Source organism: Portunus trituberculatus, chromosome 38 (genome assembly GCF_017591435.1).
Source record: "Portunus trituberculatus isolate SZX2019 chromosome 38, ASM1759143v1, whole genome shotgun sequence".
NCBI lineage: Eukaryota > Metazoa > Arthropoda > Malacostraca > Decapoda > Portunidae > Portunus > Portunus trituberculatus.
Genome location: NC_059292.1, coordinates 18,422,322 through 18,449,860, shown reverse-complemented (window position 1 = coordinate 18,449,860; position 27,539 = coordinate 18,422,322). Strand labels below are relative to the sequence as shown.

At 45.0% G+C, this 27,539-nt stretch overlaps 2 protein-coding genes across 2 annotated transcripts in view; both read right to left on the bottom strand.

Annotated features, from left to right (window-relative positions):
- Window positions 1-3,318: 3,318 nt before the first annotated feature.
- Window positions 3,319-27,539, bottom strand: part of LOC123514884 (vacuolar protein sorting-associated protein 54-like) — a 90,310-nt gene continuing 66,089 nt past the window's right edge. Inside the window, exons 5-6 of the mRNA XM_045273143.1 lie at window positions 22,561-22,927; window positions 3,319-3,424 (exon numbers count right to left, since the gene is read on the bottom strand). Of these exons, the coding sequence (XP_045129078.1) occupies window positions 3,319-3,424; window positions 22,561-22,927 (473 nt within the window). The remainder of the gene's footprint in view (window positions 3,425-22,560; window positions 22,928-27,539) is intronic.
- On the bottom strand, window positions 23,844-24,884 carry LOC123514973. The gene is made up of 2 exons (XM_045273263.1): window positions 24,181-24,884; window positions 23,844-23,976 (listed from the first exon to the last, which is right to left on the bottom strand). The coding sequence occupies exon 1, from the start codon at window positions 24,848-24,850 to the stop codon at window positions 24,359-24,361; it is 492 nt and encodes a 163-aa protein (XP_045129198.1). The 5' UTR covers window positions 24,851-24,884; the 3' UTR covers window positions 23,844-23,976; window positions 24,181-24,358.

Sequence of the window (27,539 nt, the reverse complement as noted above, 5' to 3'; positions counted from 1 at the left end):
TCGTCCCTACATTCCGAATCTTCTTCGTTGTTTCAAGTGCCAGCTTTATGGTCACCATGGCAACGCTTGTCGGTCTTCTCATGCTTACTGCGGTAGATGCGCAGGTGAGGGCCACTCGGTGGACCAGTGCACATCTTTGGTAGAGAAGTGCCATAACTGTGAGGGTGCTCACTCCACTTTCTCAAGCGATTGCCCTGCGTGGAAAGTGGAAAAAGAGGTATGCAGTTAAAGCTACTGAAGGGATTTCTTACTGTGAAGCCAGGATGCGAGTGAAACAGACGCAGACCGAGCCTGCTTAAAACCTCTCCTACACTTCAACAGTAAGGGCTCCACCCAAGATGTGAACTGTTGCCATTTAGACTGACCCGCTGCCTGCCCCATCTACCACCACAGCTTCCACTTCAACCACTGCCTCATCATCTGCCAAAACTACTTCTACTTCAACTAAAACCTCTACTCCTATAACTTCTTCTGCTCCATACCTGTCTGCTATTTCTCGTACTCCCAGTAAGGATGAGAAGACAGACAAGTCTAATAAATTAAATCTAACAAAACTTGAACGTCACCGCCCTTCTCATGTCGTCGCCACTCCCGCGCCATCAAGGAGGGGATCACACACTCGCTCCCTCTCGACCAGCTCTGGGGAGTTAACAATTGATGAATCGATGGATGTCACCACTAGTAAGAGCCGGGAGAGATCTCCCAACAGCGCCTCTGAGTGCAAAAGGACTAAAAAAAACGGCCACCACCACAACTCTTAAGCCATAACGTTCAAGGTGTTACAGTGGAACTGCAGAAGTATTCAGAATAAAGATCCATATTTGTCACTTTTAATGAACATACAAAGGCCGTCCGTTATTTGTCTACAGGAGACGAGACTGCAGTGCGAAAACACTACCATCCTTATAGAAGATATGAGGGACACGGCATTGCCATATACATATATACACAAAACACTGACACAAACAGAAGTGACGTTCAATACACCTCTGGAAGCTGTCATGTGCAGGGTGAGATTCAATGACACATATCTGGCTATCTGTTCCCTCTACTTACCTCCCAATACTCCCATTGTTGATGAAAACATTACATCTTTAATTAGCCAGCTTCCAGGCAACAGGCTAGTTGTTGGCGATTTTTATGCCCATCATCAACAATGGGAAAGTGAGAGGTCAAGTGTACGTGTTGTGAGTAGATAGTAAACATTTTATTACAGACAAACCTGTGTCTTCTGAATGATGGAAGTGCGACTCATGTAGATGATCGGACTGGTAACGCGTCTCCCATTGATCTGTCATTGCTCTCGCCAAATATACTCCCTGACTTCTCTTGGGAAGTCATCGACGACTCCCATGGAAGTGACCATCTGCCCATCTGCATCTCTTATGCACGCGATATCCTGCCCACCCTCCGCCCTCCCAAGTTTAATTTCAAGAGAGCTGATTGGGCAACCTTCCGTGGGGTTGCCGACATGGATATATCTGGCAAGGACATTGACACGATGGTCAGGAAAGCAACACAATCCATATTACACGCTGCTGAGGCTTCTACTCCAAAGACTTCTGCAGTTAACACTAAGCATGGAGTCTCATGGTGGGCAACGGATTGCCAACAAGCACTTCGTGAGCGCAATATACGATACAGGTATTTCAGCCAGCAGCCCAGTCAAGCAAATTTCATAACCTATAAAAAGGCAAGGGCTCAGGCAAGGAAAGTCATCTGTAATGCAAAGAAAGATTCATTCCAACAATTTATTGCAACAGTGAACCGAACAACCCCGCTCACACAAGTGTGGAAAACAGTAAACATGTTAAACAACAAAAAAACATATATGCCTATAAACACACTTAAAATAAATAATATTGTAATAGATAATAAAATAGATATAGCAAATGCCATAGCCAATCAATTCCATCAGGCCAGCAGCACAACTTATTATGACCCTGCCTTCCTTCCAAGGAAGGAGGCAGCAGAACACACTGTTCCAAACTTTGCCACGGGAGGCGTAAACTAGGACTACAACACTGAGTTTACGTTGGATGAACTCCTCTTTGCCCTGAAATCCTGTAAACGCTCCAGTCTCGGTCCAGACAACATTTCATATATTATGTTACAACATCTCGGCCACCATTCCCTTTCAAAATTATTAACCCTTTACAATACAATCTGGACCTCTCACACCTTCCCCCAGTCTTGGCATTTCTCTCACACCATCCCAATTCCTAAAATGACTGGACACCTTACGGACCCAGTGTGTTTCATCCTATTGCGCTCACGAGCTATCTATGTAAGGTCATGGAACGTATGGTAAAGCGAAGGCTACTTTTTGTTTTAGAAGTGAAGGGTCTGTTAGGTGATCAGCAGTAAGGTTTTCGGAAGTACTGAAGCACGATGGATCACCTAACACACTTGGAGCATTGCGTTTCAGAGGCTTTTGCCAAAAAAAGAATTCATGATAGGGGTATTTCTGGACATCCACAAAGCCTTCGACATGACATGGTGACACGGTATCCCCATGAAACTCTACGCTCATGGCTTCAGAGGTAACTAGCCCATTTTTGTTCATAACTTTCTTCAGGACAGAACATTCTCTGTCAAGCTTCCTGGTAACATAATCTCGGATGTTTTTGTCCAGGAGAACGGGGTGCCGCAGGGTAGTGTTCTTAGTCCCATTTTATTCTGTATAATGATTAATGATATTCTGTCAACAACTCCCGTCCCCAATAATTGTAAGATTAAACGATACTTACCAAGTTGAAGTTTGATCGTAATTTCACGAACATTTAAACGACGTCACTGAGGCAGTAAATGAGATGTCTATGCCGCTTCTCGTCAGTCCTTCAGAGTGTTGGTTTGAGGAACAAAGTATAAAAATTACAAAAGCTAAAAATTAAACAGTGAGTGAAGAAAAAAACCCAAAACACGGCGACCAAGAAGCCAGGGGAGGGAAGGGAGGGCATTTACTGCCTCAGTGACGTCGTTTAAATGTTCGTGAAATTACGATCAAACTTCAACTTGGTAAGTATCGTTTAATCTTACAATTTCACTTCACAATATTTAAACTGACGTCACCGAGGCAACAAATGAGAGCTTTAGAGCAGGTCCTCAAACCAAGCCGAACCCCAAAACCAGGAACGACTGAAAACCATATAGTATCATCTTCATGTATTCCAGCCAAAAGCATACAATTAAGTACAAATATGTGGACAAACAATGAAATCATATGAAAACCACCACAAAACACCGTAGTACATTTTACATATTCATGGAGGAGACCCATCCTCCGCCAACACCGCCTGTGCAAATAACCCCTTCTTGCTAATTGGCCTCCCATAAAACTTCAAGGTAGACTCCTGGACCAGCCCACAGATGAAAGGATGGAGGACAGCGGAAGACGGAGCGCAGCCTTGCTAGACGCGCGGACCTAGTAGAGTGAGGTGAAAAATTTTGAGGTCAATACCCATGCTCCCATAACCTCCCTGACCCAGCCGTAAGGTATCCTGGGAAGCCACCTTAATAGGGGGTTTGGTAGTCAAAAGAAGGCCAGTGATGGAACCCCTAGAGTCCTTAGTCCTCTCTAAATAATTAACAATTGTAGTATAGACACAGATAAGCTGGTCTGCAGAATATTTTTCAAAACATAATTCAGAAATGTGGCAACCAGGCCTAGAAGTTTTAAGGAGATCCCCAATACGAAAAACTATCATGGAATCCGAGATAGACATATTACGGATATCTAAGAAACTTAAGACTTGGCCACGCTGCCCTGAAACCAGTAACATTAAGGCAGTTAATTTGCGGGATAACTGAATGAGTGAAAGACATTCATCAGGGCCGAGACTCTTTAAGTAGTTGAGCACTAACTCTGGGTCCCAGGTAAATTGACAGTGAGAAAAGCAGGCCTCTCCTGAAAGACGGCTCGCATAAATCTAATAACCAACGGATGTTGACCCGCTGGTTGACCCCCGATCTTAGCGATGGCAGACACGGCCGAACGGATGGTATTCATAGTACTATAACTCGAACGGGAACCCTCTGAAATTCACACAGTAGGAAGTCTAAAAGAAAACTTAAAGGTGGTAGAAACGGATCAATTTCCTGCCGGAGACAAACTGACACCCATCTTGAGAGATACGGCCTATACTGTTGTAAAGTGCTCTTCCACCAGGAGTGAAGCAAAAGCTGGGCAACGTCTCGCGATAGGCCTTGGACTTCAAAGGATCGCCTGATAAACTCATCGCAGTCAACACCAGAGACCGGGCACGGGTGGATGTAAGCAGGGTTCTGCGGTAATGACACAGGGAGGTGAGGGAGGAGGACTGGTGGCTGAACAAGAAACTGAAGGGCCCTGGGGAACCATGCTTGCAACGGCCAAAGAGGTAGAATCGCGATCAAGGAAGCCCGGTTCTCCTGGAGTTTCCGCAGCAATCTGGCAATGAGACTGAAAGGAGGAAAGGCATATGAAGTCCTGTCTGCCCAATTAATTGAAAAAGCATCAACAAAAGTAGCTGCAGGGTCAGGTTTCCAAGAAACATAGGTAGCTACCTGGGCATTTAAGCGCGACACAAACAGGTCAATATCGGGAACATAAAACATGTCACATAACCTTCGAAAGACAAGGGGGTCCAACATCCATTCAGTGTCTAAATTCTTTAACCTAGACAAAGAATCTGCCTCCACATTCTGGGTACCCTTTACATGAGCTGTAGACAAGGTAAGGCCCCGAGACCCGGCCCAAGCATAGATCTCCTAAGACGGATCTTCGTGCTCCCACCGCGATTCAGGTACGTGACAGCCACGGTGTTATCTGAACGAAGGCGGATGTGGGCATTACTGACATTCTTACATAGTGACTGGAGACCAAGTAATATAGCTCGCAATTCTAGGCAATTGATGTGGTCTAACTCCGCGTGAGCCCAAGAGCCGCCCGACGCCGCGGATCCGACAATGGAACCCCAACCTGTCAGACAAGCATCGGCAAACAATTCAAGGTCAGGGGAAGAAGAACGCAGTGATTTAGATTGCAAGGGAACATTATTAACCCACCAAAGGACTAATTCCTTAGCATGCTCATCCAAAAAAACTCTAGCTGCTTAATCCCCATGGTGCCAGGCAAGCTCCCTGTTCCTAATGATCTCAAAGTACTTGTAACGAACGGGGGCCAGGTCGACAGCTGGTTCAGCAGCCACAGCGAGGCCAATGAAAGAAGTTAAATCACGCAAAGAGACACGGTCCTTCAACAACAACCGACCTAGTTCCTGAATTTTGATCATTTTCCTGAGAGGCAGAGTAGCAGTCATGAGGCATGAGTTTAGAATAATTCCCAAAATTCCACCTCCTGAGTAGGGACCAAAACTGATTTTTTAACATTAATAGTGAGCCCAACCGAATCAAAAAGATACAGAGCATAACTCACATTGCTAATTAGCTCCTCCTCCGAGGGAGCAAAAAAGATGCAATCATCAATATAACAGATGACCATAATCCCAAGGGACCGGAGGTGACAGAACACTGGTTTCAATAATTTTGTAAAGATCCGAGGGGCAGATGTTAACCCTTGAGGAAGACAGGTAAAGTGAAAACATTGGCCCTTCCAAAAAAAACGGAACCAACACCTTTCCTCAGGTCTCACATACACAGAATAATAAGCATCCTGAAAATCAATAGTCATGAAAAAACACTGGGGCTGGACTAAATGCACCACATCCTTAAAGGAATTCATTTTAAAGTGAGTGTGAGTAACATAAGGATTTAGCTCTTTCAAGTTTAGAATGACTCTGGCAGTAGTACCGTCTTTCTTTACAGTGGGAAAAACATTGGAATAAAAAGCATTGCCAGGAGAGGGCTCACATCTCTCAACAATACCCTGTTCCACAAACCTAAGCAGCGCGGCATCCAGGGCCGCCCTGTCACTTTCTGAAAGGGACAGGGGCCGAGGCAGAGCAGATTGTAAGGAAGCTCATCAAACTCAAGCACATGGCCACAAACCACATCAAGAATCCATTTATCGGAGGAAAGAGCTAGCCACTGCTGTCTAGCAGTGAAAATTTTCCCGCTCATAAAATTGTCAGAGGTATTGGATAAAGAGTTAATGGTAATACTCACTCGGCAAGGGTTCACTGGGCCGGCCTGTGTTGCTGGTTCCCCCTCAGCGGAGGAGGCCGCTGGCCTAAAAAAGGCTTAGACCGAAACCTTGAGTTCTGGGAAGGAGGGGCCCTCCTGGGAGCCTGGCGGGAAGCAGCCGTCCGCCTGGGACCTCCTGACCGGTATGGGCGGAAAGAAGGCCTGCCCAGCCGCCTGGCCCGATGCAACTCCTCACACTTCTTAATGACATCAAAGGGGAACAGCTCTGCAGTGCCAACTTCACAGTCCCAACGGCAAAGCTCCGCAAGGGCTGAATCGTTCACGTGAATGCGGGCCACTTCCTTCCTGAGCTGGTTAAGGTAACACACTGCAGAAGTCAGGAGACGTACACAGTTATTCAGGCCATCCAGGTAATCATCCACAGGCTTACCTTTCCTCTCCCCAATGTCACTCAGGCACTGGGCAACCGGAACCAGGGCCTTGGAGAGCAGGCCATTGGTGAAAACCAGGCGAGCATCAATCAGCCTGCCCCCGACACTTAGAGCCTTGGTAATAACTGCATTTGTAGCAGGCACAATCAGATTAGGAACATTGCTGGGCAACCTCACCTTACTACAGGTAGTTTTCACCCCCTCCGAGGTGGGGCGACGCCTGAGGCTATCATCTAAAATGCCTGCTAAACGGTCAGACAGGGGCTCACCTTTCTTCTCCTGACCATAAAAATGCCCTGCCAGTTCTTCCAAAGCCCGAAGAAAATCAGCGTCTTCAAGCGCGCCCCGTGGGCCACCCAGGTCATCCAGCCCCGCTAGCGGGTCGGCCGCTGCCTCCCGCACCTCACCGTCTTCGGATCCTGCACTCTCGATGCTGCCAAAGCCACTGAAGTCCCGCTGTCAGCCTGGGGCACCGAGGAGAACGCCTGTCCAGCTTCGCAATCAGGTCCGCCACGATGGAACCCAAATGGCTGACACGATCCTCCAGGGACGGGCCAGCTGAGTTGACATCACGGGGCTGACTCGGCCCCGCCAGGGCCGAATCGGAAGCCAGCTGAAACGCTCTGTCATGGCCAGGGTCACGGCGGTCCCTTTTTCCCTGCTGAACATCAGACCAAGCACCATCTTCGCAAGGGCGTTTCCTGCCCGTGGAGGGGAAGCCGACCGGGCAAAGGAACGAAGGGACGAATCGCTAAGGCCTGCTGGGTCCGCCATCTGCAAACGGGGCCACCCGACAACAGGGCAAATAAGCCAACATGATCCTAAGATCGAGAAGAGTACCACCATGTATCAGCAGCGCAGGGTAAAGGAGAAGGTGAAAACTGACCAGGACAACTCCAAGGAGAAGCAGGCAAAGAAAAGGGCAGCAGCAGGCTCCGAGGAGCAGCCGGCAAAAATCCTGAGATCCGAGCTCGTGTGTAGACCAGATGAGGACGAACAACAGACTGACAAGGAGCGGCATAGACATCTCATTTGTTGCCTCGGTGACGTCAGTTTAAATATTGTGAAGTGAAATCTTAAATATTCATTGTATGCCAATGATTGTGCGTTATGGCACTCCTCACCTAACGCACAGTTTTCAGCAGGGCGGATTCAGGATGCTCTTGATTCCGTCCAGCATTGGGCCTCGCTATGGGGATTTAAGTTTTCCGTTGCTAAGTGTATTGTTGTTGTTTTCACTAGATGTAACATACCTGATTTACAATTAGCTCTTCAAGGCCAACCGATACTGTTTCAAAATTCAGTCAAGTTCTTGGGTCTGCATTTTGACAGCAGACTTAATTGGAAAACTCATGTTAATGAATTGCTTATTCGTTGTCGTAAAAAATCAATGTCCTCAAATACCTTTCTGGTACTTCATGGGGGAGGGTGCAGACAGAAAATCTTTATTAATGGTGTACAAGTCCTTAATTCGTTCTCATTTAGACTATGGCTCACCGGTGTATGGGTCTGCGTCGGAACCAACACTGAGGAGGCTGGATGTACTACAGAATGAATGTGTGCAAATGTGTCTTGGAGCCCTGCACTGCACTCATGTGACGCGGATGGAGGTTGAGGCCAACATTCCACTGCTACAGCTACGTTATGACGCCCTCCTTTTATCCCATGGGATAAAGGCGGCTTGGAAAGCTCCTCTCGGTAACATAGCAAACAAGATTATATGGCAGCACCATCACCTCCACAATGTGGTCTGCCATCCAGTCTCAGTCAGACTACACACACTCTGCCAGGAAACGGGCATGAAACTGGACGATGCGGACCTCCTCGTGCTGCCCACCCTTCCCCCATGGAAGCAAAATCCCCCCACCTTCAACTACAATTGGTTGCCAGGGAAGAAGGTTGTTGTTGCCGAGGCAGAGCTCCACCAACACTCCCGGGCCCTCGTTGCTGGCCTCCCTCCATCCCTACATCTTTACACTGACGGCTCCAAGACAGATGAATGTGTGAGTGCAAGTGTGTGGTCGTGTGAATGTGCCCTCAGGTTCCGACTGCCTACTCATACATTGGTGTTTTCTGCTGAAATTTTTGCTGTTGATAAGGCCATAGATTATGCTTTAAATTCACCTCATAATTCTGTTATCATTTTTTCGGACTCTATGTCAGCCCTTCAGGCAATAGAGTCCGGCCACACGGATACAAATGAAATCCAGGGCAACATCATTGATAAGTTGAATTCATTTCGTAAATCCTTCTCACTGATTTAGGTGCCTGGACATTCCAGTATATGCGGGAATGAACAGGCTGACATGCTAGCTCGGTCTGCTGCAGAGCTCGAGGGAACGTGGAACGTGGAACCTCTGTCGGGGTCTGTAGTCATGTCTCTCAGTTGTTAAATCATCAGCAAAACTCCTGTGGCAGAGTCACTGGGACAACCTTCACCTCCACACCATCCAACCCATCCTAGGCGAGTGGGCCTCCTCCAATCGCCCCACAAGGCAAGAGGAGGTGGTCCTCCCACGCCTCAGGATGGGCTGCACTCTCCCATCCACGTGCTCCCCTACATAGCCAATACCTTCCCACTACAGTGTTCCACCTGTAATGTCACCCTCTCTGTTGAGCACATCCTGCTTCACTGTGTGCGTTATCGTGAGGAGAGGCGGCCCTTGGCGGCGTATTACCAGAGTCATGGCCTCCTGCTAACGCAGACAACCCTCCTGGGTGATGAACACCTGGATGTGGTCGATAGACTGATGATTTACCTGACTGAGGCCAATTTAATCAGAGAGTTGTGATTTATGTCTATATATTATGCTATTTATATTTCATTTGTAAATATTTGAACATATATATGTGAAATAAAAGTATGAAAGTGTATATGATTCCAGTTTTGCGTGATCTGATGTGAATGTTTTCCCTTTCATGTATATAAGCAATACGTAATAATGCTATGTAGCCACCTTGTTTGCTTGAGATTTATCCCTCCTTTCCCCATGCCCTGACAAAGGACAATAGTTTTGAGTTAGGAGTAGGATCCCTGTGTGAATGAAGCGTGTATGGATTTCTGAGTGAATGTATAATGTTATATTTTGTAAAAATAAAATAATAAAAAATATATAAATAAATAAAATAATTTTAAAAAATTACATCAAGTAGATTGTATATATTATGTTTATAACTAAAATCAAAGGAAGTTAAAAAAAAAAAAATAATAATAATAATAATAAAGATGGCCTAATACCCATGCCAGGGTGATGACAAAAAAGAAAAAAAAAAAAACTGAGTGTCCAGACTCGGCCCAGACACTGCTACAAACATGTGTCCTGCGCTCTGTCCTTCTACCACCTCCGTGTGGATTTTTTGTACGCCCATCAGGCTTAGGCATTAGTTAAATAAAGTTAGGAATCACATTGCCCCGTATTTTTAGTTTTGCCTTTCACTGTCTTCTCCTTAGCGACAACAGAAGGTGTCTGTTGCCAGGTTGTCAGATTGTTTTTCCTCTTTCACCTATGGAGGATCCGCCTCAGTGAGTGTGCGCCTCATGTTTGAGCTCCACACGCGGTTTCTCGAGTCAGATGGCAAGTGGCAAGTGGAAGTATCTGTATATTTAGGGGTAACGAAGCTATTCTCCCATTCTGAGGGCGACACTTGGCAACCCCAGGTCGCCGACCTGCCGTGTCGAAAGCACCCTGATAAGAGCGAAGGGACGTCTCAGTTCATAACTCACTATGGAACAAGACAGATCATTTTCATTTAGCAGTGCTTCTGAGCCTGACTACAGTGACAGTGATTATGAGGAAGAAACTGAAGAAAGCGAAGACAGCAGTAGTGAAGACTCGGAAAATGATTCAGAGGATCCACCTGTTTTCTCAGAACAGGGAGAAGACAGAGATAGTGGTGATGGAGAACATACCCCAAACATCGTATTGAGAACCCAGAGTGGCTCATAGAGACACAGGCGTGCCTCTCGTGTTCTGGGAAGACGATCAAGGGGGCGTGTGTGTGTGTGTGTGTGAGAGTGAGAGAGAGAGAGAGAGAGAGAGAGAAATTATACCTACATGTTATTTGCTTGTAACTTAATATGAAAAGGGGTGAAAGAATACTCTCTCTCTCTCTCTCTCTCTCTCTCTCTCTCTCTCTTTCTCTCATTGGGAAGTGTACAATTTCTCTTCCAAGATGAGAGAGAGAGAGTGTGTGTGTGTTTGCGCGGTGTCATCGCTCACCGAGCTGTTTCTGATTGACGGATCACATAACGGGCGGAGGAGGAATCCTTGATAAGGCAATAACTAAACTTTCAGAGGTCACATCGAGCTAGAAAGTACATCATTGTATTCAGAATAACAAAGAAAAAATAATTATTAGTATTCAAACAGTCTTCTGACAATTTCTAGGTTTACCATTTTTACCCGTCATGGGATATTGGAAAATAGTTTAATCACCGGAACATAATGGTTAATGCTGCTAAGTTGCCAGAGAGGGTTCATGTTAGGTACAAGTCGGTTCCCGTTCGTCCCTACATTATGAATCCTCTCCATTGTTTCAAGTGCTAATGCTGCTAAGTTGCCAGAGAGGGTTCATGTTAGGTACGAGTCGGTTCCCGTTTGTCCCTACATTCTGAATCCTTTCCGTTGTTTCAAGTGCCAACTTTATGGTCACCATGGCAACGCTTGTCGGTCTTCCCATGCTTACTGTGGTAGATGTGCGGGAGAGGGCCATTCAGTGGACCAATGCATATCCTTGGTAGAAAAGTGCCATTTCTGTGAGGGTGCTCACTCCACTTTCTGATGTGATTGCCCCCACGTGGAAAGTGGAGAAAGAGGTCTGCACAGTTAAAGCTACTGAGGACATTTCTTACTATGAAGCAAGGATGCGAGTGAAGCAGATGCAGGCTGCGCCACCTTCAAACGTCTCCTACATTTCAACAGTAAGAGATAAGCATTGTTGCCATTCAGACTGACCCACTGCCTGCCCCATCTACCACCACAGCTTCCCTTTCAACCTGTACCTCATCATCTGCTAAGACCACTTCTACTTCCACAAAAACTTCTCCTATCACTTCCACTGCTCCATATCTGTCAGCTATTTCTCATATTCCCAGCAAAGATGAAAAGACTGACCAGTCTAACAAATTAACTTTAACGAAACTTAAACGCCAACACCCTTCTCATGTCATCGCTGCTCCCGCGCCGTAGAGGAATGGTTCACACACTCACTCCCTCTCGACCAGATTGAGGAGTTAACAGTTGATGAAGCAATGAATGTCACTACTAGTAAGGGGCAAGAGAGGTCCCCTGGCAGTGCATCAGAGCGCAAAATGACTAAGAAAAACAGCCGCCACTACAACTCTTAAGCCACAATGTTCAAGGTGTTACAGTGGAATTGCAGAAGTATTCGGAATAAAGATTCATATTTGTCACTCTTAGTGAACATACACAGGCCATCCGCTATTTTTCTACAGGAGATGAGACTGCAGGATCAGCTTGATCCTGCAGTGCTAAAACATTACTATCCGTATAGTCTGTCTGCCATCCAGGATGACCTCAGAATCTCTGATAAAGTATTTTTTCTCTGTGGATTAAAATAGTATAGGGTTTAAGATAACATCCTAGGGTGGGTGTGGAATTCTTAGCCTTGGGGAATTTGAGAAATCCAAGATGGCGGCCAAAATGGCTGCCGTCTATAGAAATGTGGCTATAAGACCCGCTAATTACGCCAGAGAACCGTGTAATACATAAAAATAGAGGTTTTTGGGTATGAGGAATTCAAATATAAGAGTTAGAAAGTCATACATTTGATATTTTCAAAGATAAAATGCCTGATAATATACATATTTGCCATTATGTCCAGTTTTAGAGATGAGCATTGACGATGAGTTTGTTGTTTGGAATGTTGAATTAAAAATGGACTGTAAAAAAATGGTTTATCACTATTTCTAATCATAGTCATTGGAAAGGGATGCTTCAAGGAAGTGGTAAGATCCATCAGTGTAAACTGCTTCAATGGGACAGATCGCGATCTGCTATGTAGGTGCCTTCAACCGCCAGATGGGTTAATTATTTCACAGCAAGTTGGTCAACTGGAACGTACTTTTCTGCAAGTTTTGTATATATTAAATGGTTTAATAAAATAGTTATAATTTTTCTTAAGAATGTACTCGTGGCATATAAGCTAAAAAAAGTGGAAATATTTATATATATGTAGAGCGCTCTTCTTTACCATCTCTATTTCTGGGACAAAAAATAGAAAAGATCATTAATAGGTAAAGCGTAGTTTTAATGCCTTTTTCTTTCCATAGAAATTAATATGAATTATACTCATACAGATAATCACAACAATTAATAGTCTTAAGAAATTAACAGTATAGAGGATATTGTCTAACATGCAACGAGATTGTTCTATCGAAACGTAAACAAATCTAGCATGTTAAGAGCCATCGCCACACTCGCTACACAACGACTTCACTATGGATATTAGTGAGGATGAACTTAGAAAATGGACAGTGCCAATTCTGAGAAACTATCTGAGATCAAAAGGCATACCAAGTTCGCTTGTTGTGATTCAGTTAGAAAAATTCGGTTTCGGTAATGTTGGCCTGGTTATTTCGGCACAGACTCCGAATTTTTTTTTTTTTTTTTTTTGTAAATGCTACTCAGTGATATTTGCTCTACGCTTTTTGAGTGAAGCATTATCCTATGCAGAAACTCTGACAATTTTGCCATAAGGTATATATGTACTATTAGACTTACAAAAAATATTTTGATAGGACACTGGTACATCGATACTTTGCACCATTAGGAAAATATATTTGCATATTTCTATGTCATTTTCAATCAGCCACATAGTGAAATAACCAAACGTTTATATTATGAAGAATGTAGGCATGAATATTAATATATATATATATATATATATATATATATATATATATATATATATATATATATATATATATATATATATCTTTTTAATAGGGCTTCCACAAGAGCAACAGTTCGGCGCAATAGGCAGAACCAACTTGTGAATTAAACCAGCTGGCAAACAATGAAAACTACACAGATTGCGATTGGTGCCATTATCACCCACAAAGCACATGGTTTAAATGTGAGCTTTATATATTGTTGTCACTGAGTCATTAGATCTATGACTGTCATATGTAGATGTAATATTGTGTTTAAGATACATCAATATTGAGAGACTTCTTTTTATTTGCAATTTCCAGGAAGACAGCAGAACGGATCTGTCGTTATCCAGAACATCAAAGTGAGAGATGCTGAATACATTCTGTGAATGAACTATGTCTGAGGAATGTATTTTCAAGTTCAAATATGGAGAAGAATGTGAAAAGGAAACAAAGGGGTTGCAGAAAAACAAAGGACCTAACAGAATACAATCCATTATAGATGCAAGTTGCAAATATGGGGATAATTTGCACATCAAGTTGCAAGAACAGTTGACAGAAAACCCAGACTTGACAATTTCTTATCACAAAAACTTTGTATCCAGATATACTTCAAAATCAAATCTGGGAAAGTATGGACAACAGAGTACCTCAGAAGAACCCCCAAGGAAACTTTGCAAGTCTTCCCTTCAGTTCAACTTCAGACAACATTGTCTGTACTATGGGGAAATCTGTGACATTGAGAAAGACTACAGACATCCAGACAGATAGAGACCAGCATATCTTTGTCGCTCAACGAAGTCAGAGCAAGACAAAAGACCCTACAAAGAATTTTTGCTGGAAAGATGTGCTGTTCGCAATGATGAGTGGGGCAATGAAGTTAGACTTCGATTGGAGGGTGCCTTGGATCTTCGTGCAACAGATGCCAGGTACCACAGGGATTGCATATGTTCCTTCATGGCTATGAGACACATACAATCAACGGGAAGACAACAAGAAACAGATGTAACTGATCCAGGCCTAGATGCTGTCTTCCGATTCATGCTGAAAAACAAAAACTGTCTTTGGAATACAGTGGAACTCTACGACGTCTATAGCAGCTTTATTACGATGCAACAGTCACGAGAAACTGTTATTGAGAAGGTGAAGCAACACTTTGCTGATGATGTTATAATTTTGTCATCCCCTGGCTATGCAAGTATCATGGCATTCAGGAATTCTGCTTCTTTTGTTCTGAAGATGGTCAAGGATGACAAAGCTCATGATGACCTCAAACACAGCAAGATCCAAATAGCCAGGTCCATTGAGCAAGAATGCAAGGATATGAAATGCAACAGAACGCATTACAATCTCCACATTGACAAGGACAAAATGGATGAAACCGTTTCTCCCACACTCTCCTCTCTGATATCTCTTATCTCACCCAAGATGAAAAGGACATCATTAGCAGCAGCCATGGTAGGGAATATAGTAACCAGCCAGGTTACAAACCAGCCTACTGACCTACAGATTGCCCTAGGTCTGCTTACAAGAGACTCAAAGAAAGTAGTAGACCAGCTGTATGATTTCAGAGTCACATGCAGCTATGACGAGGTGATGAGATTTAAGAAATCAGCTGCTCATGCCTCATACAGTGATGCATGTCTACAAAGACTATCAGATGCCTCATCCAGATTGTTGCAGACAACTTTGATGCTGACATTTCATCGCCCTGGAAACAAACCCACCAGAACTTGACCCCTTGTTGCATGGGTGGTATATGGACAACGGAATTCTGGCTGTAGTGATGCTACCTCCCAACACAGCACTGGCTCCAGAAGCTCTACTCAAGATTATCAAATGTGAATGCAAGGGGGAAAAACCATGCAACACACAGATGCAGCTGCAACAGTTCTGGAATGACTTGTGGAACATTTTGCAACTGTCAAAGAATTGGTGATTGTTGGAATTACCACACCAGAATGAGTGACACACTTCTGGGAAATCACTCTGATGAGGACGATGATGATAGTGACTGAAATTGAGTGTTTAATTGTGTCTTTGTCCACAGCTTATTGTAATTATTGGAAGAATAGATATTTCAAAAGCTTTTAAGGTATAACATTGAAACTAATTTGTGAACACTGTTTAGTGAAAGCAGTGACTGTATTGATGTGGTGACCATATTTTGTCATCATTCTGAACTGTACATTTGGAGATTTTGAAAATTAGTTGTTTCCTAATCTTTTATGTGTAGTAGCATTAAAATTCACAGGTAATCATTTATTCATAAATAGATTTTTGTTTCACTGTTGTGCCCATATCACTGCATATTATGCATGGTCAACGTCTTCTCTAAAAGTGGAATATGTATCAGTGCGCATTATATCTTGTAGAATATTAAATGTATGACTTTTTTAATGTTATATTTGAGTTTCTCATGCCCAAAAACCCCTATTATGATGTATTACACGACTTTCTAGCATAATTAGAAGGCCTTCTAGCCTTTTTTCTGTGGTCGGCGGCCATATTTGCCGCCATCTTGGATTTCTCAGTTTCCCCAAAGCTAAGAGTTTCACACCCACCCTAGGATGTTTACTCAGACCCCATAGAAGGATAATCCACAGAGAAAAAAAGTTTATCAAAGATTCTGAGGTTAGGGCCTAATTCCTGGTTTGGCAGACAGTCTAGTATAGAAAATGTGAAGGACACGGCGTTGCCATATACATACACAAAACACTGACACAAATAGAAGTGACGTTGAATACACCTCTGGAAGCTTTTGCGTGCAGGGTGAAATTCAAAGATACGTATCTGGCTATTTGTTCCCTCTACTTGCCTCCCAATACCTTCATTGTTGATGATGACATTACCTCTTTAATTAGCCAGCTTCTGGGCAACAGGCTAGTTGTTGGCGACTTTAACGCCCATCATCAACAATGGGGAAGTGAGAAGTCAAGTGTATGTGGGGAGCAGATAGTAAACATATTAATACAGACAAACCTCTGTCTTCTGAACGATGGAAGTGCGACTCGTGTAGATGATCAGACTGGTAACGCATCTGCCACTGTCTGCTCTCGCCAAATATACTTCCTGACTTCTCCTGAAAAGTCATCGATGACTCCCACGGAAATTACCATCTGCCCATCTGCATCAATTATACACACAACATCACGCCTACCCCCCACCCTCCCAAGTTCAATTTCAAGCGAGCAGACTGGACAACCTTCCGTGGGGTTGCCGATATGGATATATCTGATGAGAACATTGACGCTATGGTCGGCAACGCAACACAATCCATATTGCATGCTGCTGAGGCTTGTATTCCAAAGACTTCTGCAGTTTACACTAAGCATGGAGTCTCATGATGGACAACGGATTGCTGATAAGCACTTCGTGAGCGCAATAGACTATGTATTTCAGCCATCAACCCAGTCAATAAAATTTCAGTCTTTAAAAAGGCAATGGCTCAGACAAGGAAAGTCATCCATAACGCAAAGAAACTCATTCCGACAGTTTATCTCATCTGTAAACAGCACCACTCCTCTTTCCAAAGTATGGCAGGCAATAAACATTTTCAATAACAAAAAAAAACATATATTCCTATCACTACTTTTAAAATAAACAATGATGTAATAGGTAACCAGTATGAAATTGCCAACAGAATAGCCCAACATTTCGCACAAGCAAACAGCACAAACTCATATGACCCTGCCTTCCTTCCCTGCAAGGAGGCACCAGAATTCACTGTCCCAAACTTTGACACGGGAGGTGTAAACTCGGACTACAACACTGAGTTTACTTTGGATGAACTCCTTTTTGCCCTGAAATCCTGTAAAGGTTCCAGTCCCGGTCCAGACAATATTTCATATATTATGTTACATCATCTCAGTCACCATTCCGTCTCAAAATTATTAACCCTTTACAACACAATTTGGATCTCTCACACCTTCCCTCAGTCATGGCATTTCTCTCACACTATCCCAATTCCTAAAAAGACTGGACGCCTTACGGACCCCAATGCGTTTCGTCCTATTGCGCTACAAGCTGTCTATGTGAGGTCATGGAATGTATGGTAAAGTGAAGGCTACTTTTTTGTTTTAGAAGCGAAGGGTTAGGTGATCAACAGTCAGGTTTTCGGAAGTACCGAAGCACGATGGATCACCTACCACACCTGGAGGATTGCATTTCAGAGGCTTTTGCCAAAAAAGAATTCATGATAAGGGTGTTTCTAGACATCCACAAAGTCTTTGACATGACATAGTGACATGGTATCCTCATGAAACTACGCTCATGGCTTCAGAGGTAACTTGCCCATTTTTTTTTTTATAATTTTCTTAAGGACAGAACATTCTCTGTCAAGCTTCCTGGTAACGTAATCTCAAACATTTTCGTCTAGGAGAACAGGGTACCGCAGGATAGTGTTCTTAGCTCCATTTTAAATGTATTATGATTCATTATGTTCTGTCACCAACCTCCGTCCCCAGGAATCTCAAATACTCACTGTATGCTGATGACTGTGCATTATGGTACTCGTCATCTAATGCACAGTTCTCGGTGGGGCGGATTCAGGATTCTCTGGATCCCTTCCAACATTAGGCTTCGCTGAGGAATTAAGTTTTCTGTTGCTAAGTGTATCGGTGTTGTTTTCACTAGAATCAATTGGAAGACTCATGTTAATCAACTGCTTATTCGTTGTCATAAAAAAAAATCAATGTCCTCAAATACCTTTCTGGTACTTCATGGGGAGCAGACAGAAAATCTTTATTAATGGTATACAAGTCCTTAATTCGTTCTCACTTAGACTATGGCTCACTGGTGTATGGGATCTGTGTCGAAACCAATACTGAGGAAGCTGGATGTGTTTCAGAATGAATGTGTGCAAATGTCTTGGAGCCCTGCACTACACTTGTGTGGCGTGGATGGAGATTGAGGCCAACATACCACCACTACAGCTCCGTCATGACGCCCTCATTTTATCCTATGGGATAAAAGCGGCGTGGATAGCTCCCATCGGTAACACAGCAAACAAAATTGTCTGGCAGTACCACCACCTCCACAATGCGATCCGCCGTTCAATCTCCGTTAGACTTCACACGCTCTGCCAGCAAACAAGTGTGAGACTGGACGATGCGGACCTCCTCGTGCTGCCTACCCTTCCCACATAGAAATGTTCCGCCACCACCTTTAACATCAACTGGCTTCAGGGGAAGAAGGCTGTCGTTACCGAGGTGGAGTTCCAACATCACTTCTGGGACAGCTCCAAGACAGATGAATGTGTGAGTGCAAGTGTGTGGTCGTGTGAATATGCCCTCAGGTTCTGACTGCCTACCCATACATTGGTGTTTTCTGCAGAAATTTTTGCTATTGATAAGGCCATAGACTAGACATTAAACTCACCTCATAATTTAGTCGCCATTTTTTTGGACTCTTTATCAGCCCTTCAGGCAAGAGTCTGGTCGCATGGATACAAATGAAATCCAGGGCAACATCATTAATAAGTTGAATTCATGTCATAAATCCTTCTCACTGATTTGGGTGCCTGGACATTCCAGTATACGCAGTAATGAACAGGCTGAAATGCTAGCTCAGTCTGCTGTGGAGCTCGAGGGAACATGGAACCTCCGTCAGGATCTCCAGTCACGTCTCTCAATTGTTTAGTTAAATCATCAGCAAAACTCCTATGGCAAAGTCATTGGGACAACCTCCACCTCCACTATCAAACACACCCTGGGCGAATGAGCCTCCTTCAATCTCCCTACAAGGCGAGAGGAAGTGGTCCTCAGGATGGGCTGCATCCTTCCCACCCACATGCTCCCCTATATCGCCAACACTTTCCCACCACAGTGTTCCACATGTAATGTCACTCTCTCTGTCAAGCACATCCAACTTCATTGTGTGCATTATCATTAGGAGATGCGGCCCCTGGTGGTGTATTGCCGGGGTCGAAGCCTCCTGCTAACTCAGACCACCCTCCTGGGTGACGAACATCCAGATGTGGTCGATAGACTGATACTTTACCTGACTGAGACCAATTTAATCAGAGAGTTGTGATTTATGTGTATATATTTATTTTGCACTCTGTAAATATTTCAATAATTGTATATGTAGGTATATAAAAGTATGAAAGTGTGTATGATTTCAGCCTTGCATGATCTGATGTGAATGTTTTCCTTATTCATGTGTATGTGCAATACGTAGTAATGATATGTAGCCACCCTGTGTGCTTGTGAGTTATTCCTCCCCCCCCCCCATGCCATGAAATAGGACAATAGTTTTGAGACAGGAGTAGGATCCCTGTGTGAATGAAGTGTGTATAAAATTCTGTGTGTGTATATTGTTGTGGCGGCGCAGGGGGGTGGGGTAGTGATGATAGCACTTGCAGCACTGGTATGCTGGCAATACTGACTCTGGTGCAAGCTGTGGTGTTGAGACAGACTGGAAATGTGCAACCGGATGCAGGTGGATAAGCCATCCGTGATTGGCTCATGGGTGTGCCAATCAGTGCCGGGTGGCAGAAAAGGGGGTTATATATATAAGTGGGCGGCAGCCTGGCTCGCTCTGCTGTTCGTCTGCTCTGTTCTGCTCTGCTCTGCTCTGCTCCTGCTCTCGGCTCCCCCAGTCCTTCTGTGAGGACAGTCTGGTCCTCCGACGCTCTTCTCCCCGGTCAGCTAGCTGGTGACTCATTCTCTCTCTCCTGCGCTCTCTTGTCCTGTACCCCTTGTCATCGCAGTGTGTTCTCTCCGCCTCCGCCTCCGCTTTTGTCATGTGTAACACCTAGTACTCAGTACTGTACTGTATTTCACCCCAGTAAACTGAAAAAGTTTTGCTAAGTGTTTCATGCCTCCTGCCTGTTTGAGTAAGTCCTGCCTAAGTTCTGGTGAGTAAGTGTACCTCACTACCCGTCGCTAGCCACAGACCTTCGCCAAGGTTATCCCTGTGTCTGCTGCCGTCCCGTCCAGTGTTGCCCTGGACTGCTGCTGAGGGTAAATGAGTTTACTGTCATGGCTGTAGAAGCTGTGTGTAAGGATGTGAAGATGTCAGGCTTCGTAACAATATAATGTTACTATTAAATTTTTTTTTTAAATTAATAAAAAAATGAATTTAAAAAATTAAAAACTTGATTAAGTAAATAAACTTTTGTATAGACGGTAATCACCCGCTTATCCAGATCGCCACTATCTGAAATTCGCTACTATCTGGAGCTGCCCCAAGAATAATCAAACCTACCACGCGAGCGATCCCTTGATCCCGCTAGGCAGCAGCACTTAAGGCGGCGTCACACTAGCACTTTTTCCGTCGTCTTCAACAATTTCCATTGTTTTTTTTACTGTTCTGTCAATTCTTTCCGTCGTCATTAGCCATACGGAACACACCGCTTTCTTCTAGAGTCAATTTTTAGTCAAATTAAGATTTATGGTCTATAACCAAAACTTTTATAATAAAATGTATTTTCTTGCTAATTGGAATGATGCTATTATCTCAACTTAATATTATCTTCATAAGTAGGTGTAAATGTATTTGTATATATATATATATATATATATATATATATATATATATATATATATATATATATATATATATATATATATATATATATATATATTGTTCCAGCCTAGCAGCGAAAAGTGGTTCAATTGTTTGTTTACATTTCTCTGTTAGATGCTTCAAGGCAGAACTTCCAAGAAGCAGTTGGCCAAGATGAGCAGCTGCTCTGTCGTTTATGAGTGGACAAAGCTGTCAAAAGTTTATCGTAAAGAGCATTAAAGGCCAAAAAAAGAAACGAAAAAATAGCAGCAGCTGGCTGGGGCTGAAGGGGCAGCCATGTTTGTTTACAGTTGACAAACGCGACAAAGAAAGTTGACAGGAAAGTACTAGTGTGACGCCGCCTTTACTGTTGGGTGTACATCCCACCACCCCTTGTACTGCTTATGTACAATTTTTTGTTCCAGATTATACATTTAATGTGCTTTCAGTCATTGTTTTCTTACCCATTTGGGTTATGTAAATTTTTTTTCTCAATTTATAAGGGGTTGGGAGAGGAAATTCCGTGTATATGGGTATTTTGTGTATCCACCAGGGCCTTGGCTGCTATAATCCGGATACACGGGCGATTACTGTATATATATATATATATATATATATATATATATATATATATATATATATATATATATATATATATATATATATATCTGACTTATAGGAATTCCCCACCCCCTAAAAAATTAAACTGAAACTTTAGGGAGATGCAAGATTTATTTATTTAATTTTGTGGGATTTAAGATTTTGGGATTATTATTGTATCTCCATAATCTTCAGACCCTAAACTACCACATGGTATAGTTTATTTTTTTATAATTAAATACCCTTCCCATCAGGAAGCCATTTTTAAATGTCTTGTGTGATTGTGTCATAGCCTGACTCACGTCCTACACACTACGTGGCCAGGAGTCAAGTAGAGAGGTGTGTCATTTAGCTCTCTAACTTTTGTCTGACGAATATAAGTTGACAAGAATTAGAATGAGAAACATCAAGAAGAGAAAACAACTAGAAACAAACAATCAAATGTATTGTTGTGAGACAGCTGGAATTTCAATTCTGCCTCCCCTCTTCCCTCTGTCATTCGTGTTCTCTCCCCCTCCAAGACCCTGCCTCACCCCATGCCTCACTTTTCATTTTTATATTATTACATGGTATATAAACTGAGCAAAAAATGACAAGAAGTCACAGCTTGTAAGTCCTATTATAGAATTTTATTTTTTTGTGGAGGGGAAGCTGGCCAAGGGCAACAAAAAATATAACAAAAAAGCCCACTTGATTGCCAGTCTGGAACAAATGTCTTGAAACCTCCCTCTTAAAGGAAGTCAAGGTGTAAGAAGATGGAAATGCAAAAGCAGGCAGGGAGTTTCAGAGTTTACCAGAGAAAGGTATGAATGATTGAGAATACTGGTTAACTCTTGCATTAAAGAGTTGGACAGAATAGGGATGAGAGGAAGAAGAAAGCATTGTGTAGCAAGGCCAGAGAAGGATGATAGACATGCAGTTAGTAAGATCAGTAAGCAAGATTATTACCATAGGTTCTTAACTTCAGCTATAGTGCAGAGACAGATGCACCACTTAGGTGCAATAGCAAATGATGAGTGCACTTGAATACCAACTAAATACCTGCAGGTGTCAGTGTTGAATCTTCTTAGTAGGTCAGTGAGACGTGTCAGGAGCTGCAGGGCTGCCAAGCGAAGGGTGGCAGCACACTCACTGTACTCTACCACCAGCCGTACCACCACCACGCAAACCCCCACCACCATATACTCTTCACCTCCAACCATTACTCCACCACATACTCCTCCTCCTCCTCCACCTCCACCTCCTCCACCACTATTACTACTGTCATTTGTTTCACTGTGCTCAGTGACACCATTTGTGGTGGTGATGGTAGGACTATTGTTGTTATTAGTAATGGTAGTGGTGGAAATGGTATTGCTTTTTGGGTAGTCTCCATTAGGCTGAGCTGCTGGTGGAGTGACTAGTGTGTCTGAATAAAAAAAAGAAGGAAAATATGTATAGTTAAATATGCCAAATGAAGAGAGAGAGAGAGAGAGAGAGAGAGAGAGAGAGAGAGAGAGAGAGAGAGAGAGAGAAATTTCATGAATATATGATCCTTTAATTTAATTTTATTTCAATAACTTTTCTCTGCTTGAATTTAAATTATGATAACTGGAGAAAAAAAGCTTCATACTGAGTCATTTTCTCTGATCCAAATGCATCTTGCTTTTGTACCATACACCAAAATTTTTGGCAAATGCCATTTGTAATTAACATATGCAGCCACATCATATAATTGACACTGAACATGCTGAATTTTAATCATTGGTCTTTACACTTCTGGATAATAGGGTCAGGCTCTTTATGTATTCATTTTTCCTTTTTTCTTTTCTTCTTTTTATACAAGAGGAAGTAGTAGACACCTACCAAAAAGCTAATTTACTCCCAGCAAGGTCTAATTGCACTAGTTCAAGGGGTGCTGTGAACTTTCCATTAAAGCTAGTTGTGATCTCGCTGAACGTTTCCCTTTGTGTCTCACAACTCAAGAGGGCAGTCACAGCCTGCCCTCTAAAGACAACTCTCCTTCTCACAAAACTACATGCACTTAAAATTCAAAATAAAAAAATGGTGACTCTAAACCCAGCCTTGGAGTCCCCTTCTGGGGAGGGGACCAGAAATGTCAAGATGTCGGACTCCTCTCTTGATGAAGATCCCAAATGTCTTGACACCTTCCTCAACTTTTTCTACATTAACTTCTACGTATGCAGTCTTAGATCTAATTTTCAATCTGAGACACACCATCTCTCCTCTAATAAACCTCATCTTCTTTTCTTCACCAAAAAATCTAATTTTTAATACTAAAATTAATTTCTTCACTTACCTGTTTTTCATACAAAATATAGCAGTTCCACTGCTCCACATACCTTTTCGCCGAGAAACCACCCGCTTTAGCGCTACGCCTGGCAGCGCGGCGCTCATTGCTGCCGCCAGCACACTGCGTGGGCAACCGTCAGTTATTTCTCAAGGGAGAGAACCTGACTGGGGGAGGAAGGGAGGGCAGTGAAGTTTTGTATGAAAAACAGGTAAGTGAAGAAATTAATTTTAGTATTAAAAATTAGATTTCTGTCACAGACACCTGTTTTTCATACAAAATATAGCAGACTCCAACATTGAAGGAGGCGGAGTCAGAAGAAAGTGCCAGGCGTGAGGGTGAAAACAAACTGTCCATATGTAGACACTAACCTCTTGGCTGAGGCCGGGCAGCATAGGGGTGCCAGCGGGCTCGGCTGAGGGTTTGGGAGGTCCTCCTAACCCGTGTGTCTAAAAGGGAGCAGGCCTTAGGGGTCAGGGGATGAGTGTTCCAGGAGCGTGCTCAATACCCTGACGCAGAGGAGAGAACCCCGGCTACTGACCCAATCAACTAAGACGAGCAGTGTAAGTGAGCACTGGGGTGTTCACCTGAGGGAGCCGAAGCGTTACCCCAGAGCAAGGAGGACCTTGTGGTAGTTGTCAGCCCACAATGTGACCGGCTGCAACAACTGGACCCAGGAAAAACGTCGCCTTCCTTCCGCACTATATCGCGGAGATAATGGTCGGCAAAGACCGAGTGAGTCCTCCAGCGTGCTGCCTTCAGGATGGTCGGAACCGAGCAGTTTTCCCAGAGGAGCATGGAGGCAGCAATGCCACGGATGTCATGGGCACGGGCATTGACCTCGAGGCAGACAGAGTCAGAAATAGCCTCATGGGCAGACTTGATGGTATCCCTGAGGAAGTATGAGATGGCCGCTTTCGACATAGGTCGAGAAGGGCGTTTAACTGCAACAAACAGATTCCTGGGCCTTGTCTCTGAAGCAGTCCGTTGTAAGTAGTGGCAGAGAGCCCGAACAGGGCACAAAAAGCGCTCCTCATCCATGGAACCGAGAATGGAAGTAAGGCTCTTAATACGGAATTCCGGGCGTGCTGTGAACTCCGTATCCGTCTTAGCAATGAACTCAGGAGATAGCAGACCATAAGATCCTGTCCTTGCCAGCTAGTCCGGGAGGAGAGGGCCTGGATCTCCCTATCCTCTGCGCTGTAGCTAATGCCAGGAGAAAAAGTCTTCCTGGTCAGGTCCCTGGAGGACGAGAGCCGAAGGGGCTCGAAGGGGGCCTTGGACAGGTAGCGAAGAACTACATCCAGGTTCCAGGAAGGACTAAGATTCCTAGTAGGTCTGCGGGGTTGAGAAGAGCACGCCTTGACAATAGCACTCAACACCCGGTCATTGTTGAGGTCCACGCCCCTGATTGCAAAGACTCCATTCAGCATGGCCTTATAACCCTTAATGGCAGAGGTAGAGAGATTGCAATCCTGGCGCAGGTGAACGAGAAAATCTGCGACCTTTTGGACCGTGGGATTGGAGACAGTGTGGCCGTGATCTTTGCACCACTTCCTGTACACCTTCCACTTGTGCTGATAGTTGGAAGCAGAGGAAGGCCTCTTGTCGTGAGATAAGAACTGGGCCACCTTAGAGGAGAAACCCCTGTGCCTCAGAAAGCGCTGGATAGTCTCCACCCTGTCAGCTGAAGCCCGGGGAGACCGATGTGGAACTTGTGGATGTGTGGCTGTCTCAATAGATCTTTGCGAAGAGGGAGGCGGCGGGGAGGCTCCACCGACGCCGCCAACAGATCTGGAAACCATTCCTTCTGAGGCCAGTAAGGGGCTATGAGGATGAGACAGGTGTTCCGGGAAGCCCGGAGCTTGTTGAGAACTCTCCTGATGAGGGGGAAGGGTGGAAAGGCGTACAGATCCTGGTTGTCCCAATTGTAGAGGAAGGCGTCTGTGGCGATGGCCGCCGGATCCTGAAAGGGGGACACAAAGTTCGGAATCCGGTAATTGAGACGAGTGGCGAACAGGTCGACTGTCGGGTAGCCCCAGACCCGCCACAGCAGGTGACAAACATCCATATGTAAGGTCCACTCTGTGGACAGGGATTGGTGTCGGCGGCTGAGGCAGTCGGCCACCACATTGACTGAGCCCCTCACAAACTGGGGCAAGATCGACACTGCATGCGCTTCTGCCCAGTCGAGGACCTGGCGTGCCTCGAGGTTGAGAAGGATAGAGTGAGTACCCCTCCTGTGCAGGTAAGCGAGGGCCGTGGTGTTGTCCGAGAAGACAGCGACAACTGAGCCCCTCACCACCTCCGTGAAGTGCTGGAGGCCGAGGCGGATCGCACGGAGTTCTAAAACGTTCACGTGGAGCGTCTGTTCCTGGATGTTCCACAGGCCACTCACAGAAGCCTGGAGGAGCGACGCACCCCAGCCGACTGTAGAGGCATCCGTGTAGAGAAGGTGGTCCGGAATGGCAACCTGAAGAGGCTGACCCTGCCCCAAGTTCTCGTCCTCCAGCCACCATTCCAGGTCCTGACGTGAAGCACTGTCCCAGCTGACCGGATGGTCGTCTAGCATCGACCACCTGTCCCATTGCTGGTTCAGTTGGATCTGCAGGAGACGCGTCCGCCTCCTGGATCCCGGCACTAGATGTATGAGGGAAGACATGTGCCCCAGAAGTCTCAACCAGTGCTCCGCTGGGGGACGGGCAACTGAGGAAGGAGCGGAGTAAATCCTGGAGGCCTCGAATCCTCCCCTGGGTCGGGAAAACCCTCAAAAGAGGGGAGCGAATCACCATCCCGAGGAAGGTCTTCTCCTGTGCAGGGGTCAGGGATGACTTCTCCCAATTTACTCGGATGCCCAGGTCCGAGCAGAGCCTGAGCAGACAAGCTGTGGCGTGTCGAGCTTCTACCGCTGAAGAGGCCAGTACCAACCAGTCGTCGAGGTAGCGAAGGATGCGGAAGCCCGACGATGGAACTCCGCCGAGACAGGAGCCATCAGACGAGTGAAAACCTGCGGAGCAGTGGAGAGACCGAAGCAGAGGACTCGAAACTGAAAGTGGTACCCCTCCCACACAAAGCGCAGGAACTGACGGCTGTGGGGATGAATGGGCACCTGAAGATATGCGTCCTGAAGGTCCAGTGACACCATCCAGTCGTCCTGTCGGATGGCCGACATTACCGTCCGGACAGTCTCCATCCTGAATTTGGTGGTGACGACGTACTTGTTGAGGAGGGAGAGGTCGATGATGGGGCGGAACCCGCCTGTGGCCTTTGGAACGACAAACACATGGCTGTAGAAACCTGGGGAGGGAGGCGCTTCCTCTATAGCCCCTTTTGTCCAGAGACGCTGGAGCTCCATCTCGAGGGCGAGACCCTTGGGTGACCCTGGGGCATAACCCCTGCGATCCTCAAAGAGAGTGGTCAGGGGTGGAGAGGAAGAGAAGGGGATCTGGTAGCCTTCCCGCAGAACGCTGAGGACCCATTCCTCTGCCCCGATCTTGAGCCAACCTTCCCAGCAAAGGGCCAGACAGCCCCCCACCACCCCATGGTGAGAAAGACTGTCATTTCCGAAAGGGCTTACCCTCCGTCCTCCTGACTGCCCACTAGGGCGGGCAGAGAGCGGTCCGGAAGATCCACCCCGAGGATTCCCAAGACGAGGGCGAACTTGTGCTCGCCGGGGAGGAGCAGCCGGAGGCCTCGAGGCTGAGGGGGCAGGAAGATGAGAACCGCGCCC